At 33.7% G+C, this 25,316-nt stretch overlaps 1 protein-coding gene across 1 annotated transcript in view; it reads left to right on the top strand.

Annotated features, from left to right (window-relative positions):
* The window catches only part of LOC149782895 (short transient receptor potential channel 7-like), a 129,157-nt gene that overhangs the window by 78,213 nt on the left and 25,628 nt on the right, over positions 1-25,316 (top strand). Inside the window, exons 2-4 of the mRNA XM_089934443.1 lie at positions 14,477-14,577; positions 17,004-17,162; positions 22,850-23,341. Coding sequence (XP_089790569.1) covers positions 14,477-14,577; positions 17,004-17,162; positions 22,850-23,341 — 752 coding nt within the window. The remainder of the gene's footprint in view (positions 1-14,476; positions 14,578-17,003; positions 17,163-22,849; positions 23,342-25,316) is intronic.

The following is a 25,316-nucleotide window of genomic DNA, read 5'->3' on the forward strand; positions in this document are numbered from 1 at the left end:
ACGTATTGAGCAAGAGGTATATTTATGTAAAAAAAACAAACACGTCATCTAGTCATGATATCCTCCTACGTCCTTCGCTATGACCTTTCACGTATTGAGCAAGAGTTATATCAATGTTAAGAGACACGTCATCTTGTCATGATACAAGTCTAGGAACAGATCCACAGTAGTCTCTCCACGTTGTGCATATGGACTTGCTGCACAAGCATACAAAAATGCAATCATATACATACAACAAAAAACGACAACAACAACTACTACAACTACAATACACTAATGTCGAATAAATAATCCCCAAATAGTACAGATATTATGGTACATAATGTGAATATTTCTAAACTCATGGAAGCAGAATATGTTTTGAATTCACCTATTTACATAAAGTATTTGCTGATGTGTGCATTTATGCATTTTATGATACTTCTTCCAACACGAATGATTTTTGTTTAATTTTTGGATTTTTTGTGCATTTTCTATTTGGACTAAAATTAAATGTGAAGCAAGCTTAAATATCGTCTGTTAAATTTTACTGATTCAAACTATTAAACATTTTGTTGACCTTTGACATTTTGACTTGTATTACTTAAAACTTTGTAGCCACGATTTTTAAATACCAGCTTATGACCCACTTAGCCTCGGGAAATTCTGCGGAAAACAAAATGAAACGGCAAAAATAAGTAGCATGCGAAACTGGTGGCAACTGCTAGTACCAAGACAAACCAAGCTGGTCAAAAATCGTGTATTGCAGAGTAATATGGGGCCGTGCGTATAAGAATTATATATAAGTAATTTCAATTGGACGGCAATGGAAATGGATTATGAAAACCTTCCTAGCACAAAAGCAAAATGTCATGTTTGACACATTTGTGCTGATGCATTTATATGTTACTTGTTTTTAAGTCGTTAAATTTCATTGCATTTACTGAAGACATATATGCATTTTTTTTATTAAAGCTTATCATTTTAATATAATTTGTACTTGCACTATCATTGTATATACATGTTTCAAAATATCGCAGTAATATCGTGATGCAACATGAAATATCGTGATATATCGCGATGGCATATCGTTGCATCATATTGATTAGTCATGTACAAGATGCATTATATGCTATCTAGATACAACAGTGCTTTAACTGAGTTCACGGCAGACCAAAAACCATGAAGGAAATTATTTTATAGCCTTTTAAATCGTTTGTATTGATTTCAAAGTTTTCTTTCTGACCAAAGTGGCACGATATATCTTTTTTCATGAAAAATGTTTTATATAATATGGTTCTTCTCGTTTCATAAAGTTCTTAAAATGTATTGTAATAAACCCATGGTCTGTGCTATTTGCATTTAAGTCTCCGTTTATAGCTTTTTGTGATTATTTGTTGATAACGACTGTTGTCTTGAGGTCCTTGGAAATAGGGGAAAACATTTACTATCAAGCCACGCTCACGAAGGTGTTTGATTCGCTGTGAATGAGACCCCTTGCGTGTTATAGTATCTACAATTATATCTTGGAATGACGGTTCTAGCTGTTGAATTATTTTATTGATATTAATATAAAAAGGCATGTGGCATACAACATTAATTGTTCTTCGTAAAGTAAAATTGTATTTACAAATATGTCAACAGGATGTGGTGCACTAAATACCAAGTGTATTTATATTTTCTGAAAAATAAATAATTCCAGATGTTATAATTGACACTGAGTATTAATCTTACAAGAAAAGGTAAATTCAGCTGTAAAACAATGCTTCCGTTGTTTGATACAATTTACCTTCCGCAACCGTATTTAATTCAATATCTCAATATCTCTTCAATCTAAACCATATCTATTATAACCGATATACTTTTAATTCCAATGTCACGACATGTTATGTCTTTAAAGTTTTAATCTATGGCCATTCATCATTATTATACGAGAGTAACTGTGTACAAATCAAACGATCAATTAAAAAACAAACACACAAAAAAGAAATAACCCGATTAACGGGATTCAAAGCGAACTACTGACGATTTGTTTCTGGAAATAAATCTCAACAATTTATTATTCTCCATATATTATCATCTCTCAGAGGTGTTATAAACGTGTTATAAACTAAAACGTATAATAATATAATGAGAAAATTCATGACGTAAACAATGATTTTGTTTCTGGCAACCATGCTAGTTTAAATCTCTGAAAATAGAAAAGATATTGAGATTGATGTTGTCTTTCATATTGAAATGGATGTTGTCTTTCATATTGAGATGGATGTTTTCTTTCATATTGAGATTGATGTTGTCTTTCAAATTGAGATGTCTTTCATGAAGAGCTTACTGCTACAAGACAAACATTTTACTACAGATTTTCCACGCATTTCATTCTTTATGCTTTGTACTTCTGACACTTATGTTGAATCTCTCCGTATACGTAAATCACACGAGATCTCGCAGACAATATTGCTCGAAGCTCGCTGTATTTTCAGATTTCACCAGTGTAACCATAGAAACTGGCATCAATAATTACTTTCATACATATATTACAATCATCTGCTACAAAAGATTATTTCCAGTTGAATTCTCGTCTACACAATCATCAAAAAATGAAACGTGTATTTGAAGAACTCGTTATGTCTCTTCTATACCACAGTGTGCCATAAACAAAGCGGATTTTCCAAGCTTAATTAAGCAGATTCTTATCATCTATAACACGGTGAATTTGTAGAGCATTGTTACTATAATTAACAGCTTTAATCTGGTGAATGAATCATAGTTTCACTTTCTAAGTCTAAATGACTTGGACAAAAATCTCGTATTCCATTATCTAATTTGATTTTGTCCACTTCGTTGAATAGGTACATTATGTAAAGTGAAGTATTCCGATAAATTCAGAATAATAACTGCGAACACGAGTTTCAATATATATATATATATATATATATATATATATATATATATATATATATATATATATATATATATATATATATATATATATAAACACACACAGATGTTTGTAATCACCCAGACTGTAGGATTGAGTTTCCAATCCCCTGTCATGTGCTCAAGTGATCCAGGTCAGGCAGGTGGTATGTGTTTACAAACTCACTTGCAATGTCCCTCTGGCAAAATATGATATCTGAAAGTTCATCCAGGATAATTAGTCAGCAGTCATTTAAACAAGATTTTATCGATGATACTGCCATATTTCATACAAATGCACTGCGTAGTTGAATCTTGCAGTTAAATTCAACATGATTCAACATGATCTTGTTCATCGGAAATTACAACACGAGTAGACGAGCCCCCCCCCCCCCAAAAAAAAAAAAACAACAACCCCACAATGGATTATAACAGAGAGAGAAATTTAAACGCAATCCATGGACTAATGCTTTGCAATGGTTTGGACATATAATTACCGTAACACTGGAACTGGAAAATGAAGATAAGAGGTTATAAGGGAATCGATACTAGTGGACTATCGTATTTACCGTTTACATTTGTCCTTGTAACTTGAAGCGTCTAGAAATAATAAAAGATCAATATTTACAGAAACATCACTGTACTAAACTTCAGAATAATTTTCATTTTATCGAATGGAAACAAGTTATAATAAAAACAATCAAACAAATTGATTTACCTTCAGACACTCTAAGACATTCTGAAAAATCTTTGCGGTAGTCATTTTGTATTTTATGTAAAGAGTAACAAAATGTTATGCTCGTCTCTCTTTCTGTCTCATAAGTACTTGATATAAACATGCACCCACGCAACAAATAGACGTTTATCCACGCAACACATAGACGTGCACATACGCAACAAATAGACGTCCACATACCCAAACACTAATTATCCATGTTGTTGCTATTTATTTGAACGGGTCTAATGGTTTAGCCTGGGTCTAATGTGCCCGCTCAGTCCGTCATTTCACAAGTGCATGATATTTATTCCATTTTGTAATTTTGTTATATAGCGCTACAAACCTATTTCTCTATTGTTTTAATGAAACTTGTCTTCAGTCATTTTCAACAGATGCACCAATAGACAGGATACCAGTTGGAAAATATTACTGTGTGTCAACAAAGATAAAAGGTCGTTCAAGTTTGATGGGCCGGTTTGAAGGCGCTACCCCATGCCGACACCAAATGGTGTCGGCGAATTCCAACTTTTCGATAGGGAATGCGCTCTGACCCTACACCTCAACATAAATGTCCAAGTATCAAAAATGGGGTGGCAAGGGTCAGAGAAAACTCGGACTACACCTACTGGTTCTACCGCATTTTGAAAATATTTACTATCAGCATTATATGGGCCTTCTTTTCAATCAGTTGCCTACAAGACATCGGAAGCAAATAGTCGACTGCCATACATATTCACAGTCGCTGTGATGTAGTATTTTCATTCCATGTGAGATTTGATATTAACAACAAAGAGGCGACAATTTAACAGGAAATGAGTCATATTATGATCTCTCGGAATTCACCCCAGATGAGTGCTATCGCTGCAGTCGACAGCACTACAAAAGTACAGTGGCCGGACAAGGGAATTTTCCATTATTAGTTTGAAGTATACTATTGTTGCAGGCAGATATAGAGATGGCAAAATAACAAAAACAAGCTACAACAAATATGATCCGAATAAAACCTACCAGGATCATAAACTCATGAAGGCCTTTGTGAGATAACTCGAGTTGTGGAAAATAGCGAGTACCATCAAGTGCCACCAATGAACTGCAAACTCAGATACTCTCCACATTTTTCATGTGTGCGTAAAGGAGTGATGGGTAGAATTATATCCGAAATACATTAGGGGCTTTCTTTCAAGTTTCGAAAAACAACTGAGAAGATATCGCTATCCTACAGATTTGAATTCTGCCATCAAAATTGCTAAATCTATGGCAATTATTGAAAACCAAACAAATGCAACTTAAACGTGAAGGCAACGGAAGCTTGTTTATTAGAGCTGTGTCTGATGACAAAATTGATACAGTGTGGAGAACTGTTCAACTGGGAGATTCTACACCAAAGGGTATATTTAATACACTATTTTCTTAACACTGAATTTAAGACTCATAGGGTCGTCACAGAACAGACATGTGTTGGGATGATCCTGTTCCGAAAAAGGATTCAGACAGCCATCTTTGCCTAGGACCGAAAATGTGCGAGGACCGCGAAAACGTAGTACACTGTCTATTGCAAATATACCGACTATGCGGAGAACACACATTAGCCTCCTATAATGCAGACGGTCCGATTTGCATTGCTACTAACACGCTGTATGGATTGTGTATTACTTCCTGGGTAACTTGGCTTAAATGTCAACGTTTCAATGTTATCAAATTCGTCTCACTAATTAAACGTTATCAAAACACAGTACCAGGATGCCATTAATTAAACCACTGAATGACAACTGCATCCATCCAAATCAAATCATCCAGATACCTGGCCATAAAAACATTCAGTCTGTGAATAACTATAACATACTGAATACAATCCAATATAATCAGAGCTCTTCCATTCTTAGTAACACGCTATATAACGTTCACATCCAGAGTCCACCACATGCTTTAGGACTCATGGTACTAATGATATAGAAGAAAGAGAACCAGTCTTGAAATGGGTGATCATAAAATAAATATGGATTTGGCTGACCTTGGTTGGTTGAATTAAACTTTAATTGAAAATAATCTCTTGAGAGTTTATGCTAGCTGTAAATTAAAAAATGGAGAAGCTTGCATCAAGTATATGCTTATATATAGGTCTGATCATGATCATTCAGAAACTGAAAGTTATTGCATTTTGAATATCATGATGTTGCCATGGATTTATAATTGCAACTGAATTAGTACCGTGACACCTTTAATCAACAGGAATGCCACTGAAATATTTCTCAGATAGTGCAGATCTGACATCTTGAGAGCTGCTGATATCTCAAATAGGAATGCCGTTGCATATACCAGCAAATTCATTAATATAACTGTTGTCAATGTTTATGGAGAAATACACGCAACAACATACAATATGACTCTATGGTCTTAAATGAAACAACAGAAAAAACGCAAAACCAACAGATTGAGTAAAACGTAACAAATAATTTCATTCTCTAAGTTATATTGTGAATTGAACAGAAAGATAATTCTAAATAGTATTAGCACAAGCCTAAAAGAATAGAGTGTTCCAAATGAATTCCAGGTCCTGAATGTACTTGTTACCAACAGTTGTTATGTACCACAATGGCATTGTCCTGAACTCCTTCGAGTAAATTCCCAATAATTCTAGAATGTCCACTTTGTAAATCTAGTGAAAAATCTAAAGAGAATGTTTCCTCTCAAATTATATCAAACCCAACATTAAATATATCTGCAGACTGATTTTCAAACAAGAGCACAGTAAATAGAAACGAAGTAATTGTTCAACTCTTTGGCCTTGTACACACTCTACGGGTCTACGCTGCAATATTTTCCTCCTCGATCTATGTCGCAATATCTACGACGTGAAATATTTCACAATATAATTCCCACGTTGAGACAGACCCCACCTGACCTAATCATTCAATAGGAAATTCCCCCAAATTTGTAAACAGTTTCATTATTAAGATCGAGTTCAAAAATTGAAAATACCGATTTATAGACGATTGCTGTCTACGGATCAAGAGAGAGAGAGAGAGAGAGAGAGAGAGAGAGAGAGAGAGAGAGAGAGAGAGAGAGGAGGAGGATGATGATAAAGATCCTGGATGCCGATGTTTTAAATTTGGGACAGAAAAAAATATTGCCTCCGTTGGAGATCGAGCTAGCTGTTTTAAACATACGGTAATTGGAGAAATGTTTGTACTCCTTGTTTGCCATAGGATGCTGCAGATATAATATCCATCGTCACTTGTAAATCAAACTAGACTTGATTATGTTAACAAAGATTTATCTCATTGCTTTATTTTCGTAAGCCTTGGTGAGGCGTCATCGTTTGTTTTTTTGAGTAATATCTTTTTGCTATCTTTTATCATGTCATGTGCAACCAGGTTTTATGTACTGTACCTCAGTTTGTTTGTTCTTTTGTGGTGGTTAGTTTAACGGCATATTAATAAAATATTGGCGGTATCATGCGGAGAAAATGTTTCCCTAAGAGCACATTGAGGCAGCCGACCATTAATGGTCTGGGCGCATAGTCACTCTCTACCAACTGGGGTATCACAACATACCATTTTACCTCAGAAAATAAACCTAAAGTGAATATTCAATTAATTAAAATACCGCCTCTTAAGCGCACAAGAAAATTAATTTATAATCATATTGAAAATTTCCTCCATAATGTTTCCTAATATTTCTTAGATAATTTCTTAGGAAGGCCACGTACCTCATATCATAGTTTTGTCATCATTTTTGAACTGCGAAAGGATTGTCGGCAATACCTCATTACAACCAGACAAAACATGCGTGACATATCAAGACCGATACAAAAATTGAGCATTAATTAGTGTGTTTTTTTTTTTTGTCTTGCATCGTTGACAACATTTTCTCGTTAGATCTACACACAAGACATTCATATATTGCACTGTGTTATTTGCAGTATATGTCAAAATATACCCATCGAAAGTTCCTTCATCAAAATCAGAACACAATCGAAACGAAAATATTATATGGAAGTTTAGGCCAAAATAATACTATGATCAAATAATGCTTTATTTATCCCAATCCCAATTTGAAGACCGCAAGACATATACACACAATGTACATGTTCATTTATTTATTTAATGCAAATGATACTATCATACAAATTAGATAATTTGTAATTCGTACTGAGAGTACGAATTAAAAATTCTCTAACCTGTGTGATAGTATTAGTTGTATTAATTCTGCGTAGCACTCTCATCTCAACTCATCTCTTTTCTTCGCTCTCTCTCTTCTCTCTCTCTCTCTCTCTCTTGGATGTGGCTTGTTGTAAAACATTTATATAGCAGAATAAATTCCGAGCCTACACAGTTCATTTCATTTAAGACCGATAACTTCACACATGCACAGAATGAAATTCCTATTACATACAAACAAATAAATTCGAACAAAATCATCTCAAGGAAATGTTTATAACAGTCTTTGAATACAAGAGCCATATAACATTCAAGACAATGAATATAAACAATTACTTTCCGAACTCAAAGAAAATTGATGTGTGAATTTAAACAAATTCAAACACATATTTACAAACTCATATCAATAAACAAATTGCATGCGATTGAGACAAACCTTGTGCTTTCCGAGACTCCCTTTTCCAATGCAGCTGAATCTCTTTGTACATTTAAGGTTACGTGTCCTTCTAATTCCAGACACCAGTGCGTGGGGCAATTTATAACGAGAAATAATTGCTATTTCCTAGATTCAACTTCTTTGCTTACCACAGAAACTTAGACTAATTTCGCGAGGGAAATTACTTAAACATTGAATTTCGTCTGGGACCCCTCCCCCATTTAGCTTAGCCAGGAAGGCTTAACTTTATCTATCCTCCGAAGCTTTAACATGCCCATCGAACTTAGAATAATTATCTCTATTCCGCCTTTATTAATAAATATTTTTGGAAACTCATTTCAATACATTTATTTCCAAATGGCACAAATCTGCATTATTTCATCTCTGATATTTTCCTATGCTTAACCCAAAACTAATATCGCCTCTTTCTCTATCAGTCTGACCGTTATCGCAGCGGGTTTTAATTACAAATATATAATTCCTCCGAACAATAGCACCACATCCATCGCAAGCTAGTGATTTATTGCAGGTCTAACCAATACTTCAATGTTAATTGTTTCGTGTCACGCTGACTGGTCCAAGACTGACTCTTATGTGTTGCAATAACATTTTTCCTCAAAATTCACTCTGTTACATGGAGACTATAGCTTCACAACTATTCGCACCTTTTTCTTTTACTTATAAAATAGTCCCAATATCCAGTTTGAATCACCTGTCTTATTAAATCTTTGTCATTTTCAGTGTATCAAATACTTAAGTTCTTTCTATATATGCCATATACCATCCATATAAGCACACCGCCTTTCTCATTATAGGAAGCGAAGTTTGCCTAGATTATAATCTTGTAAATGCAAGTATTTCGTAAACACGCACAGATTTAAAACGATTTTACTTCCGTATTGAATTTCAATTGATATGCAATGGAATTAATAGATAAAAGACATCTGCTTCTATGTCTTTGATATGCAACATTAAATAATGTCCTTGTTTTTGAAATTCCTGCCAATCTTTATTTACAAGATAAGGAAAATTTTCTTCATGCTTGATATAACAAATGTAACAATACAGGAATCAAACTGTCCTTATGTGCACAAGTTGATGTATAAGCCTCTTCTTAGATTGCAAGTTTTTGGATTGCATAATGTGTTGTAATACGAAGAAAATGTATATGATGTTGTCAGATTATGGTCCAAGAGTTAAACTGGTTATACAAAATAATAAATCGACAAAAACACAAACCAGTCTAGGTTCACACTACCTCAGTGCATTTTAAATCACAGTATCTACTCGTTTGATTTGTAAATGAAGAATACTTACATTAAGCTGGGTATCAGTGGCCGATACTTCGAAACGACCATATGAATGTATCCTAAAACTTGAGATTTCTCTGTTCGTAATTAAAAATCTCAGTGTTGAATCAACTTAGCAAGTTCCATATGCATCCTATATAGTCTGCCATACAGAAATAAATCCTTGAAGCAAGGCCGAATTTGCAAAATGTAATGCATCTGATTAATCTGATTAAATAGCAGAGAATATTTCAGTCGGGTAATATTTAAAATTCAAAATACTTTTTATGGTTTTCATCCAAGAAATGTTTATCAGGTTACAAGTTCATTTCAATCATAATTATTTGCATAAAGTATGAAGTACAAGTTTCCCAACATATCAAGCTGACACAGTGATGTTGTCTGAATAATTTGTCTATGGTTAAGGCATAATTTTCAGAAATTTTGCATAGTAGGTACAAATTCTACCAAACCAAACATAATTATATACATTTTAAAGCCTTTACAAACATGATCCTATATTTTATATGATTATCTTTCTTAACTAACTCTTTACAATATTTGTTTGAAACTAAGGCAGTGTAAGTCTATATGCTATTGAATCACTATTTTACCTGTCTCCATTTATGCTAGAAGCAAATCTTTTTTTCTGTCTGTTTCAATTAAAAGGCTACATCAGGATGATTCAGTGAAAGAATCAATTCGATTCCAATTAAATTTTAGTTGGCATATGCGCGATCACCACAGAGTGATTATGTGAAAGAATCACACAGATTCATGTGAAAGAATCACACAAATTCTAAATAATCTTTAGGTTTTTGAACTTTGTGAGATCACATCAGAATGAGTAAGTGAGACGATCACAAAATTCATAAAAACAATTGGTTATACGGCTTATGCAATTTTTAGGAATATATAATTCTTCTCTTATATCTAAACGAGAGTTATGTTGGTGCTAGTGATCGCTAAAATCATTACAAGCGATCACAATTTTCAGAGGCTGATTAGTTTGAAAAAAGAACTTACCCGATAACTGAAAATTTTGAAGCATATATTGTTGTCAACAGATTCGCGCCATGCAATCACTTAAATAAGCTTGTGCAATATATTTTTGAGGTTAAAAATTTCTGAAAGTATGTATATTTCTAAATGAAGGAATATTTAAGAGAAATTTTGAGTTATGATCGAAAATGTAAATTGATATTAGGTAAAGCCTAAAGTTAAGCAGAATGATGCTTTCATTTTCATGAACTTATTGTTATAACCTGAGTTCACCGTGTTTCTAACATTTTTGACATTTAGAGAAATAATAATAGTTTCGGACGTCAATAATAAGCAACGCATAATGATGTTTTACACGCACGTAATTAGTGCTAAAATTGTTTTGATTTGTAACGTTTTTGGCAAAATTGGAAATCTGTCCATCAACAGATGCAATGAGATACACCTCTCAGCCTCGAATTTCAAGTGAACGTGAGATTGTAGGTAGCTTAACTTCAGTAACATAAACTAGAACAATTTGGCAAAATCACTGCATAGACGTCACCACTAGCTAACTCTATTGATCTCTTTATTGGGTAAGGCGACTCTTCACTTGCATTACTTCACTAAAAAACGTACTGAGCCGTTAAAATAAAAGTCTCTATATGTTCCAGAGGTAATTCATTCCATATTGGATAAAAACGCTCAGTACACATCGGTTGTGAATCAGATTCGTGATGATTATATTCCTCCATTGTAGAGTACCCGTATTGTACGATTCTGGTGGAAGAGTTCATCAGGGTTGGTAATCTTTTCTGATGTGTTTTATTCATTTTCATTCAGATGTTTTATGTAATATTCAAATCAGGCGATTGGGCACGCCATATCATAATTTTAATTTTATTTTCTTCCATAAAGAATTTCACGACATTTTCACTTTGGACAAGGACTTTATTATCTTCAAAGATTGAACACTTTTCAGGAAAATGCCGAACAAAAGAAATCGTAATTTATAATCTAGTACCTCAACGCATTTATCTGCATTAATGATACAGTCTTGACATATCTAATTTCTTACATCATAAAATGCAATTGATCTTAAAATCTTTACAGAAATCCTTATCTCTTGGAGTGGAGATACGACGATAAAATTGGCGTTCCTTCTGCGGATAAAAACTCGAAGATTTGTGCCAGTTATTAGCTGATTTATGTCGATGACTATACCATTCTTTCAGTGCTCATCAACATTTCAATTTGATCTTTTTTCCACATATGCAACCCTTTTCTTCAATTTGCTTCATTGGCGTCTAGCTTATTTTAAGAACTCACTGGAAATACCACTCTTCCTCCACTGTATCCTAGAGAGTTCTCTCTGGAAAAAAAACGTATCTCTTCACGAAGTTTATTATTAATTTCTATAGGAAGTGTTCTTCTAAGCTTTTTTTCTACTAGAAAAGAGCCACTTTGTCTGATGCATTGAAAGAGTTCAATTCTTCACTGAACTTATCAATCTACATTTTACAAATACGCTACTTACAGTAAATCACGGAATGTACACAAATTGACAATATACCAATTAGATTTCCCGTCTTCAAATAACTGTAGAACTACTTCTTTTGTTTCGATACTAAGATCTTTGCCCCCATCCTCACCCTGTACGGAAGACCAAATTAGAGGAATCACAGTGGACAACAAAAATGTAACTTGATGATGTTATAGTAACGTATTGAAACATACTGCACGTATGCTTTCCAATGTTGCGCTTCCATTTGTATTGTACAGCGTTGCTAATAGACGAATATAATTAACATCATTGTGGTGCTTCTTGATTGGACATTTTAAATATTATTTTTACCTCCATATTGAAAATGGATCTTAGAGAGCTTACGAAGATCTGAATGTTTTTTCTTTATTTTTATTTGCTAATTTAACGATATACTGTTTTCTTTCAATAATATTTAATAATTACAAAGTAGCAAATGTTGTCGCTTCTCTCTCATATTCTCTTACGTAAAGAACACCCTGTATAGTTTAGATGATCCATCCAAGGAGGAAGTTTGAAATAATATCCATCAATTCAGTTTGCTCTTGAAGTTCAACATCATTTGCCGAGAAGCCAATTACTTCCGCTGATTCCAAGTGGCAGATGATGTCATACTAACTGCCAATACATACAATAAACGACACCACCTATCTGTCTCATTGGCTGCTTCGAGATTACAATACTAAAAAGGCGGAAGAGCTGAGATTATTTGAACTTTCTTTGAATATGAACTTTTGAAATATCAATATCGTCTAAAACTGAATCTTATGCGACAAGGATTTTGAAATGCAATAAGCAAATTTTAAAAAAAAGATGCAATAACGTAAAAATGTATTTGCAGAGCTATATTTAAACATACGTTCATTAAATTTCGAACAGTCTATATAAATAACCTATTTTTATAGCTTGTTAATAATAATAATAATAATAATAATAATACTATTTTTTGTTATTTGTTTATTCGTAATACAGGCCACTGGTCATTGATACATATCCATACATCACACGGTACAAAGAGATGTTTTAGTGCATAACAAAATAACATCGTATGTATTGCATGTGTTATACATGAACGTGATCACTATTTCAGTCTTCGAATCGGGTGAAATACAAATATACATTACACAGTAATTGCACAAACTAATTTAAAGAGAACCATAAGGCCTGTATGGAGCAAGGTTTATGATATTGATCTTGAGTCTTATGTAGCAGGAGTCGATTATAAAACTGTTTCTCTAATCTTTACGGTTTATTATAGTTAACATTGCTACATTAGTCATCATGTTTTACTAGTATAATTTTGTATAGAAACCCAACACTTATCTACATTTGGATATTTTCTTAGTAATTCACCATATAGCAGACAAGCAGTAATGCAGTGGAATTCAGTTTTGATGTTAAGGTTACAAATTTGAGACAATCTTTCCTCATGGCAAATACATTCATATCTTCCCTTGTTACCTCTGAATGGCAAGTTCCCAACTCAAAGCATTGTGATTATTTAGCACAAATCGCTATCTCCCAACAATTCTAGATATCTTTGACAAGTAAATTCTACTTCCAATGACCAATAAAAGCGCAGTATATCCATCGACTGAATCTCATCCTGCAGCTTTTGCCTAAAACAATCTTCACATCTCTAGCTGAACAATCTCAGAAATGTATTTTCATTATTTACGCCCTGAGTATACAAAACATTGCCAAATCCAATGTAAAAGAAATGAACATTGTTAGCCCAGCAATCACAATTTTACCCCCTCTTAAATGTAAGTTGTAACATTGTTTAGGATATCTGTCTTCTGGCATTTTTAGAATTATTAGTCAGTATTTCAAAATACGTTTATATCTTATACACTGTACACTAATTTGTCCTAATTTATCATATACGAAAGCATTTCAAATAGGCTTAGATGTACCAAGAATATATTTACAAAATGACAAATGAGGCTTTTCAATATCATTGGCATCGTAAAACCAACAAACCTCAGCACCCTAGGTAATGATGGAAATTAATAATGATAATAATAATAATAATAATAATAATAATAATAATAATGATAATAATAATAATAATGTGGTCTCAATAAGTATCGTTATCTAAGCCACTAAAATCTCTGAATGAAATATATAGTTCAAGCACAAGGAAACACGTTGTTTCTGAGTTATTAATAGCACTGAATACGACAAAATCGTGACTGAAGTTTCCTATTTTACGACGTCTCGATGGCAACATTACGTCCGAAAGATTCTTCAATTAGATGTCGAAATCCCTGTCTTTTGCCATGCTGGCCTAAAGAGAAAGAGATAGAGAGAGTGAGAGAGAGAGAGAGAGAGAGAGAAGAAGACGAAGCAGAAGAAGAAGAAGAAGAAGAAGAAGAAGAAGAAGAGAGAGAGAGAGAGAGAGAGAGAGATAATGTTTGCCAATATTTAATTCTTTCCTATTTCTCTTTGTAGCTCGCCAAAATGATTCGTGCAACCCAGCAATGACTCATCGGAACAAACGGACTACCTCCAGATTGACGTTTCCTGGCGAGAATTATGGCACTCATAGAAATGTAAGTTCTGCCCATTTCTCGAGAAAGGGACCTTAAAAAGATACAAAATGATGCAGCAATGATGCAATAAACTTAGTTTCTATTGAGCGCTACACAGAAAAATAAGTGTGAAAGTCTTAAATGAAGACAACAAAAACACAAATGTGTACTCTGTATAACATCTGGTTCAATGGTTCAAGCCTTCCTATCTCACATATTTGTTTCCACCAGATATATATATATATATATATATATATATATATATATATATATATATATATATATATATATATATATATATATATATATATATATATATATATATTGTATTTTCTTTCAATCGCTGATCTAAGATTTTTCTTCATGCGGCCTCTCTCATTTGGTCTTAGTTGTTGATGTTAACGTCATAGCTTCTCCAACATGCCTATATTTATATTTAGGAAAATTATTTTAATTAATTTCGTGAGAATTAATTAAAAAATATGAAATAACTGTCATAGTACTCATTCCCAGAATTCTTACAAAAGCATTACGGAATTGATTACATAACATATGTCAGGTTTCTCATACTCTAAATGGTCGGTAGTCCATATTGATGATGTAGAGTAGACAATTAGTTGATTGTTGTAAATAATTTAATTGATGTAGCATGTATAAGACCCCAAGTATCCGAGTGGTCTAAGACGCCAACCGTTACGGATCACTGCCAAATCACCCCTGCTGCGTGGGTTCGAGTCTATGATTCGGCCAATGTTGGTATGTGAGAAAGCTTGCCAGTAGCTTCTCGAAGATTGGTGGTTCTTACCAGTGTTTTCATGGGTTCTTCCTCCAACATTTATACTGGCCGCCATTTACAGCCTATCTTGTGCTGAAAAATTGGGTTAAACCCTACAACAACAACATGTATAAGAAGTGCTAGTTTCAGTCTTGTTCCTTTTCAATGCTTGCTTGTTTCCTTCCTTCCTTCCTTTTTTACTTACTTACCTTCTTTTCATTTGACACATCCTATAAGGCTTTGACAGGAAGCGTTCTCACCGTCCTTTCTTTAGATTCTTTTTCTGCACATTTCCAGGTGACTTTTCTTTTAATTCTTGCTCTAAGGTTTTACTTTAGGCGGCTTATTTCATTTGCTCTTAGCATTTGGTGTTAACGGCATAGCTTTCCTAACATGTCTATTCACAAACTGTGGTTAATGCATAGTTACTGTGTCATATTTTGTTTTAATAATGTTTTGTTGCTCTTTGAAAAAAATATAAATGAAATTGTGTAATATAAATGTATATCTTTTAAGTAGTTATAAGAAAGCATGGGAGTTGTACAGGTAAGACTGTACAAGTTTTCAAGAATTGTGATGAAATGTAAACATTTAAAAATTTCAAAACGAAGTGACATTGCACAATATGTTAAACAATCACCAGTTTGGGAAAAAAAGGGTAAAAAGGTGGAAAAGTAAGTAGTGAATGCTTTGCACTATTTAAAATTGTGTGTTTACACCATGGCTTTGGAAATGTAACAATCTGTCATTAGTGGGCTGCTTATTTTACGAATAGGTGGTGGCACAAAGAATATATATTCAGAGAAATTTATATGCACGATTTTATATATCCAATGTGAAATATACAACCCAAAAAGTTGTTGCATTTTTAACTACAATAAAATATCGATAGTATGTACATCAATCATGCACATATTTCACTGTCCATAACCAATTAAACATCGTTTGAAGACAACGACAAGGAGCCCTGTTACAGACCTGTGGATTCTCTTTATGGACATTTCAAAATATCTGCTCGTTTCCACTTGATCTACATCTTTCTCTTTCTTACTGTTCTAATTTGTTGAAACGACCGTTTTCGATGAGTGTGGATAGTTGACGTTTGACTGTATCTTGTTGATTAAAGCCGGTTAATATTGTATGTCTCATTTAAAGCTTAAACATATGACTCACATGTGACCTTTCTTATATAATACATTATACAATTTAATAACGTAATTAGACTTCAATATTGCTATATGTGCCTTCGATTCTTTTTCTACTTGTCTCGTGCTTTCAACACTGACAATATGTTTCGTATTCTAAAGTCGGTTTAAAATTTAGGAAAAAAATCCTGAAGGTCATAAACATTGGTCGACTTATATAATACATACCTGTTTTGCTAGAAAGACAAACATTGAGCTCATAAGCACGTCCTTTGTAATTCTACAGTTGTATTGGTCACAATTTTATATAATTAGTTTATTTAGCAATGTTAACTACAATAAAGAAAATAAGTATTGACCAGGCTTTAATAATGTATATCTATTGTGTAAGAAGACTATTATCAATTATGTAAGACACCATCTAAAACTCTAGAAGATCTTTTGATGACTTAGTGCGCATACTGCAACAAAAGGCCAGGAGTCAAGGACTTGAAAAACTCTGTCCCTAACATCGATCTCCTTTTCAGTTGTCTACAGTGGAAGAAGATTTCATCTTTGCCGCGGAGTTTGGTGACATTCCAACTGTCCAGCGGATCCTGGAGGAACATCCAACGTTAAATGTGGACTTTTGTGATATTCTTGGGCGTACACCTCTACGTCTTGCCGTGGGAAACGAACATCTGGAGGTAATAACAAATCCAAGTGAATGGAAATATCATCTGAAATTTAAATGCAGATAATAATAATAATAATAATAATAATAATAATAATAAGAAGAAGAAGAAGAAGAAGAAGAAGAAGGATAAGCTAGTTAGCGAAGATAGTAAATTTGGTAATAAAAGACCCATCTAAGATGTGGTCTTAATTTTGTTAAAACAGGTTGTATTCTAAAAGAGTCACTTGCACACACAAGTATGCTTGCACACGCATACACCGATTTTAAATGGATTCATATAAATAAATACAGAGGTCAACAGGTACATATATGATTAGCAATGTATTGTACACACGTATACACATTTCAGCATATCAAAAGTCATATGATGACCTGATGACTGTTTGAGTTTCTGCTACTATTTGCCTCGGGTGGCCGAGAGGTCAAAAGCGTTCGCCGTTACCGATCAACGCAATCTCACCCCTATCTTCGTGGGTTCGAGTCTCGAGCTCTGCCAATTCGGATATGAGAAAGATGGCAATAGCTTCCCGTGGGTCGGTTGTTCTTACCAGGGTTTTCTCGGATTCTTCCGCCACCCGTTATAATGGTCACCGTATATAGCCTATCATGCACTGAGATATGACGTTAAATCCTAATATAACCAACCAACTTGTTTCTCCTTCGCCTTATTCGCGAAGAGCAGGTTGACATAATATTCCCTTTTCAGTCCGTTCGAGATACTTTCGTTCAGCTCTTTAACGTTCAAGCCGCCTTTGATTAAATAAATGAAATGCGGCGTAATTGCATCATCATTCAAAGGTGTGTCGCGTATCACACGGGTTATTAATCCATGGTCAAGGGCACAGCTGTCCGCATAGCTTTGAGTCTCGGGCATGGTCAATGTGGGTATATGAGAAAGCTTGCCAGCAGCTAACCGTGGGTACGTGGTTCTTATCGGGCTTTTTCTGGGTTCTTTTTCCACCAGTTATACTGGACGCAGTGTATAGGTTATCATGCACTGCGAAATGACGGGAAACCCAAAGTAGCAACAACAATAAATGCAGGGTGAAGGGCACAAATGAATATTCTATGTTTCCACAACGAATTCCCTTCCTCTATAATTTTGAAGCCGTTTCAGATTAAGAATATCAAACTTGATATGTTATACATCATCACTAGAACGTGTGTCATGTGCCACATCATGCCTCAATACACGTTGTTCACCTTTCTCCTCCATTACATTACAGCTGTTTATGATTAAGGGAATACACTTTACATTCTCGCGGATCATTCATACACTGTCTGCTGCATGCCACATTGTGTTTCCTATCTTCAAGATCAAGGCTCAATATTTTAATTTCCAATAACAATTTCTGCTCTATAAGTTTAGATTCCTTTTTTGAGAGTAGAAGTAATGTCAAAAACCACATTGGGACTCTATCTTGGTGGTCAAGGGCAAAGGTCAATATTTGAAGTTTTCCGTCTAACAGTCCGTCTGTGGAGTCTTGGGGAATAATGGGATCGAATTTAATATACGTATATAGAAGACCACATTCGGATTCTTATATTTAAGGTCAAGATCACGGCTACATATTTTCTGTCACACTTGCTGTGCCACTGTATAGAGCGGTTGACATTACGGTGATGCCCCTTGGATGTCATCATTAGTAAGTGTGTTGCTTACTACAATGGGTCATATCTTCAAGGTCATTATAATGTTGTAATGTATTGATCACTGAAAGGAACATAGAATAAAACTAAATAATCACTAGAAGGTATGTCGCGTACCACACTGAGGGACCCTGTCTTCAATTTAAGGTTACATGTCACTATTTTCTTTTATACTATCGAACTTAATAGCTGTTTAAGGTCAATATTTTTAACTTGGTACACTTATATATTGTCATCAGAATAGTGTATTTTAATCGTCAAAGTGAAAGTCATATGTCAATATTTTAAGGTTTATTTATTTATGCTTTATATCATACACGCGGTTTGAGGTTCGCGATGAACTGTGTATGGTACATTAGTATTACTCATTTTCACGGTATATAGTATATCGCTACTAAAACGTTTATCTTCAAGGTCAAGGTCAAGGTCATTGATACATAGTATTTTGTTCTAGTGCCATTTATGATCTGACCAGAAATTTTAGTTACCTTTCATCATTGCACATTGACTTCAGAGCTCTGTCTAAACGTAGGATTTCATTATTGTGACATTTTGTGGAATGAGTAGGATGGGGTTTTTTATATACAAAAAAGTAGCGATTTAGAAAATACGGGGTTACAAATAGGATATAATTATATTTTCAATCTGACATGTTGATTCTATTTTGTGATGTTTCTTGGCCTTTATTTTATTTTTTATCTCTCAGTAAAATAGGTAAAATGACAGAAAGATCACAGCATTACCCTTCATTCCTTTCTGTCGTCGTACTCCAACAAGTTTGGTAGCAATTAGTTCTGCCGTTAGAGCAGTTATTACTAAGCGGAAAATACAGGAACTGGACAGGAGGCTGGGGCGGTGCGCGATCCTTTTACAAATGAGAGCTAAACAACCCGACTGTTTAAAAGATTAAGCTTTCTTTACAGTGAGAGGATAAACACTATGCCATGGAAACGCTTAAAAAATGCAGTAGCTTTCTGGGCTTAGCACCTGAGCCCCAGCAAGGGATTCCATACCCAGACTCACTGCATAATTGTTTACGTTGCCCATTAAGGATTTCCTGGATCCTCCCCTCAAACTGTTGATAGTAATCCGTTTTATTCGCCATTAGTGTACATTTGACTTAACTAGATGTGATAATGACTGGTAAAGGTTTCTTATAATGAATTATTTTGTTCTTGTATTCTGAACAGTCTTCTAAGTTACTTTTCATTACTTATCTTATCGAATTCTAAGGAAGGTACTGGATAGTTCTATTGAAAATTAATTTAACTAAATACACTTTAGATTTTAAGATCAAAAGATAAATAATTATCAATCACGTTTATAATTATCAATGTTATATTCTTCCTTTCTCTGAGGTGTACCGTATAATAAGAGTCTCTAAATACAATGCGACCAAGGGGACAAAGTACCGATGTTAGGTTATTCTTTTCTTTGGAATGCATGATACATAAATGGCAAAAATTTCTGTCTTAAAATCTAATTACTGTCATATGACTAGTACTGTCCATTTCTAACGTATCACCCAATGAATATGAAACAGGGGCAGAACATTAAGAAAATTTGCCTTCCGTTTGTTTGGCAGGAATATTCCAGGGGACCATCTAGCCTCTTTGAAGCAAACAATTACACACGCAGTTAACCTAAATTTTCATCTTCGCTTACAGATAGCAGTTGTTCTAATCTAATGTGAATATATCTCCTAATTGCCTATTTTTTGTCAGTCATCCAAGCCAATTATCTGCCATTTAGGATGAAAATTAGTACATCAATGGCTATCTAAAAATCCATTTTCACTTCCAGACAACAATAGTTCTAATCCAGCATGAACATGTCTGCTAATTGGCTTTCCTCTCAGACATCCAAGCTCTCGTTCGAATTTCAATAGACATATGGTATCTCGAGCATAATGCTAAATGTTGTTAACTTTCAAGCACGTGTCAGGCCTCACGTGAGCAGTTAACACAAAATGATGTTGTATATGCTGAATTTTTGAATACTTACACTCGTTAGAATGATCCAGTCTGTCATAAAGTGTGTAACTTTACAGAAGTAGGAAATATATCAAACTGGTACATGCTTTGTATATATAGAATTTATGGCAAACTCAGATCTAATCTCAAAGATAGTACAAATTTGAGGAACTTTTAGAAATACCAGGCTTCTGAGATATATAGTTGCGACAAGGTGTAGAAAATATTGATGTGTATCTATAGATAGAAGAGTAAAACTTAAAAGACATCACAATTACTAATCTGCCTATAAGATTTAAAAACTTTCCGTCATCAGCAAATGAAACACTTGGAGTGCTCTAAAACTGAACGGAGATAATTTATGTACACAATACAAATTATTTTTAGCCCCCCCCCCCACCAATGGACCCCTAAGGCATAAATAATTATATCTTACGAGTCTGAATCTCGATTATTTACAGCAACTAATTCATATATGTCTCACAAACAGAAAAACTAGTTAGGAATATTACCAGTCATACATGCTAAAACGGTTTGCGAGACGCGGAATCAGACGCTTTGGAAAAGTCAGTGAGCTTGTGACTTGTCATCATTTTCTTGGTTTTGAAATAAAATCATTGAAACTTGCTAAACTGGTTACTGTAGAAAGCTTTGGCATAAAGCCATACTGGCAGGGATAAATAAAAAATGAAAGAGGCTTCTTTACATTTTTTCAAACCCTTTGGATCGGTACCAGTGACACGGGTCTATAATTTGAGGCAATATTTGTATCACCGGGATTAAAAATCAAAATCACATTGACCATCTTGAGGAATCAAAAAATACCCGGACTTTATAAACATTTTAAATAGTTTTGTATAAAGGTGCAATTAATTCATCGGCATATGCTTTTAAAACAATACCGGATGCATTATTAAAACCACAGGCCTTCTTTACATGAAGTTCACTCACAACTGTATATACTTCAGTACATGTAATGCTTATTTTGTTAAAAGGATCAGCGGATGGAATGAAATCGTGTATATTTGGTAAATTCTCTACAGGATTGGAGATAAAGACACTCTGAAGAAATTATTGAACATGTCTGCAGTGTCCAAAGACTCAGTAGAAGTAGAGCTCCATATGTAATCGTTGAAGGAGCTAAACTTCCCTGCTTTTAACATTTTAAATATTCAAGTATGCTTTCATGGGCTTTGGGTGGCTGAGTGATCTATTGCGTTCCATCGACTTTACAGGTAACTGACCTTTGACCTCAGCCAGCGTGGGTTCTAGTCTCAGCTTGGCCAACGTGGGTATGTGAAAGAAACTTGAACTAAGCTTGCTGTTTATTGGTGGCTCTTCCCGAGGTTTTCTCATATATATTGTCCGCCATGTATCATGTGCTGAACAATGATGTAAACCCACAAAAACAAAATAATTAAAGATCATTAAGGTTTCGTTGTGTTTATGATATAATTTTTGTACTTATCCTTTTATAGTTTGATTTTTATTTCTCTTGTTCCCACAGAATCAAACACGGTACTGTTCAGGGTCTTTCATAGGTCCTTACTTCAAACGCTTCCTATTTCTTACTACAGCAATCTTATTTTAATCATACCAAAACCGGAAATTGTATCTTTATATGCTTCTAATCAGTACACGTTCAATTAAATGAAAATGTAAGTTTTTATGAAAATAATTAAAGGTTCCCCTTACATTGTCAAACAACTATAAAAACCAAATTAGAAGACATTTCATTCGGCTAAAGTTACCCTTTGTATAGCCCTTTGGAGACAGAGCATTATTTTGGGCTACTCACCTATGATACGTTACTAATAAATTTGAAAAGAACTCCAATTACCAGAATTATAAAAGATGGTTCAATGTTTGACTATTTTTTTTAATTTGCGTGATTATATACGTGCATGAGCAAGATTCTTGTATCATCAAAATTAATTTGTATAATGATTCTCATTATGTGAAAATATTGTCTAGTTAGCTACGATTTAAGATTGAAAGGTCTTGATAAAAACAATGCATACAACTAAGATATACAGGATTCGAAAAGAAAGTTAATGTACCTATTTCGTTGCAGGTAGTTGAATTGCTCCTAGATAGAAGCAATCTTGCCAACATCCACGAAGCCTTGCTTCAAGCTATAAGCGCTGGTCATGAACAAATTGCAGAATCTATTCTAAAGCATCCAAAATACAGAGGAGTCAAGAAAGAAAACAAGCGTTTTGGGGAGACGGATTATTTTTTCAACAAAGCCAGTGAGGATTCCCCTTTCTCATCGGATATTACGCCGTTGATTCTCGCTGCCGAGAGGAATCAGTTTGAAATCGTGCAGCTTCTCCTTCTGCGGGGAGAGACAATAACAAAACCCCACCATTACTATTGTAATTGTCAAGAATGCAGCAATAAGCTGGAGTTTGATCAACTTCGACTGTCCAAATCCAGACTCAATGCATATCGAGGTTTAGCAAGTGGTGCATATATTTCACTGTCAAGCAAAGACCCAGTACTCACAGCTTTTGAGCTGGCACGTGAACTTCGTGGTGTGGCAAAAGTTGAAAAGTACTATAAGGTATAACGACTTTTCATCAGTCCCATCTCTGTTCTTATTTGATTTTTATGAGCTCCATCTCTTTAGTTGCAATAGCCTGGTCTCACTTTTCGGTATGCAGCTCTTAGAAAGTTAATTGTTTTGATAAGATAAGTTTTTTAACAAAAACTTAACAGTGACATCACTTAATGGTAAAACCGTTTTTGTACCCTCGTGTTATATATATATATATATATATATATATATATATATATATATATATATATATATATATATATATATATATATATATATATATATATATATATATATATATATATATATATATATATATATACATATGTATGTATATATATATATATATATAAAGAGAGAGAGAGAGAGAGAGAGAGAGAGAAAGAGTCAGACCGTTGACGTCATATTGGATATTTTCCCCGAACCTCTTGTGTCAAGAAATGGTTATTTTGTCTACAACTGAATAGACATATACTCCTTATTTAAGACAGATCCATAGTCAGGTATCCGTAATAAAGGGGTACATATTTACAGGATATATATATGACTATTGATAATTGAGGTTGAAAAGGGTACATATTTACAGCATATATATGACTGTTAATGAGTGAGGTTGAAAGGGGTACATAATTACAGCATATATATGACTGTTGATAACTAAGGTTGCAAGGGGTACATATTTACATAATATATATGACTGTTGATAATTGAGGTTGAAAGGGGTACATATTTACAGCATATATATGACTGTTGATAAGTGAGGTTGAAAGGGGTACAGATGTACAGCATATATATATGACTGTTCGTAACTAAGGTTGCAAGGTGTACAGATTTACAGCATATACATGACTGTTGATAAGTGAGGTTGAAAGGGGTACATATTTACATCACATATATGACTGTTGATAAGTGAGGTTGAAAGGGGTACAGATGTACAGTATATATATATATATATATATATATATAACTGTTCGTAACTAAGGTTGCAAGGTGTACAGATTTACAGCATATACATGACTGTTGATAAGTGAGGTTGAAAGGGGTACATATTTACATCACATATATGACTGTTGATAAGTGAGGTTGAAAGGGGTACAGATTTACCTCATATATATGATTGTTGATAATTGAGGTTGAAAGGGGTACATATTTACAGCATATATATGACTGTTGATAAGTGAGGTTGAAAGGGGTACAGACGTACAGATGTACAGCATATATATATATATATATATATATATATATATATATATATATATATATATATATATATATATATATATATATATATATAACTGTTCGTAACTAAGGTTGCAAGGTGTACAGATTTACAGCATATATATGATTTTTGATAATTGAGGTTGAAAAGGGAACATATTTACATCACATATATGACTGTTGATAAGTGAGGTTGAAAGGGGTTCAGATTTACAGCATATATATGACTGTTGATAATTGAGGTTGAAAGGAGTGCAGGATTACAGCATATATATATGACTGTTGATAATTGCGGTTGAAGGACAGTGAGAGATCGTACAAACTTAGACAACGAAGCTTGCAAGTCACGATGTGCTAAGATTATATATATATATATATATATATATATATATATATATATATATATATATATATATATATATATATATATATATATATATATATATATATATATATATATATATATATATATACATATGATGTGAATTGGACTGGTAATTACTAGCCGTGATGTGTTAGAAAATGTTGCAAATATTATTTAATACATTTCTCCAGATTGGATAGTTATAACCGTTTTCATACATTACAACAGTTGGAAACAATGGGGATATCATATGATACACTTTGAAGTGTAAACTGCATTATTATTTTTAAGTTGTATATTTTGTATATATAAGCATAACACAATATATATATATATATATATATATATATATATATATATATATATATATATATATATATATATATATATATATATATA

The sequence above is a fragment of the Sinohyriopsis cumingii genome, chromosome 15 (genome assembly GCF_028554795.1).
Source record: "Sinohyriopsis cumingii isolate HCF-2022 chromosome 15, ASM2855479v2, whole genome shotgun sequence".
Classification (NCBI taxonomy): Eukaryota; Metazoa; Mollusca; class Bivalvia; order Unionida; family Unionidae; genus Sinohyriopsis; species Sinohyriopsis cumingii.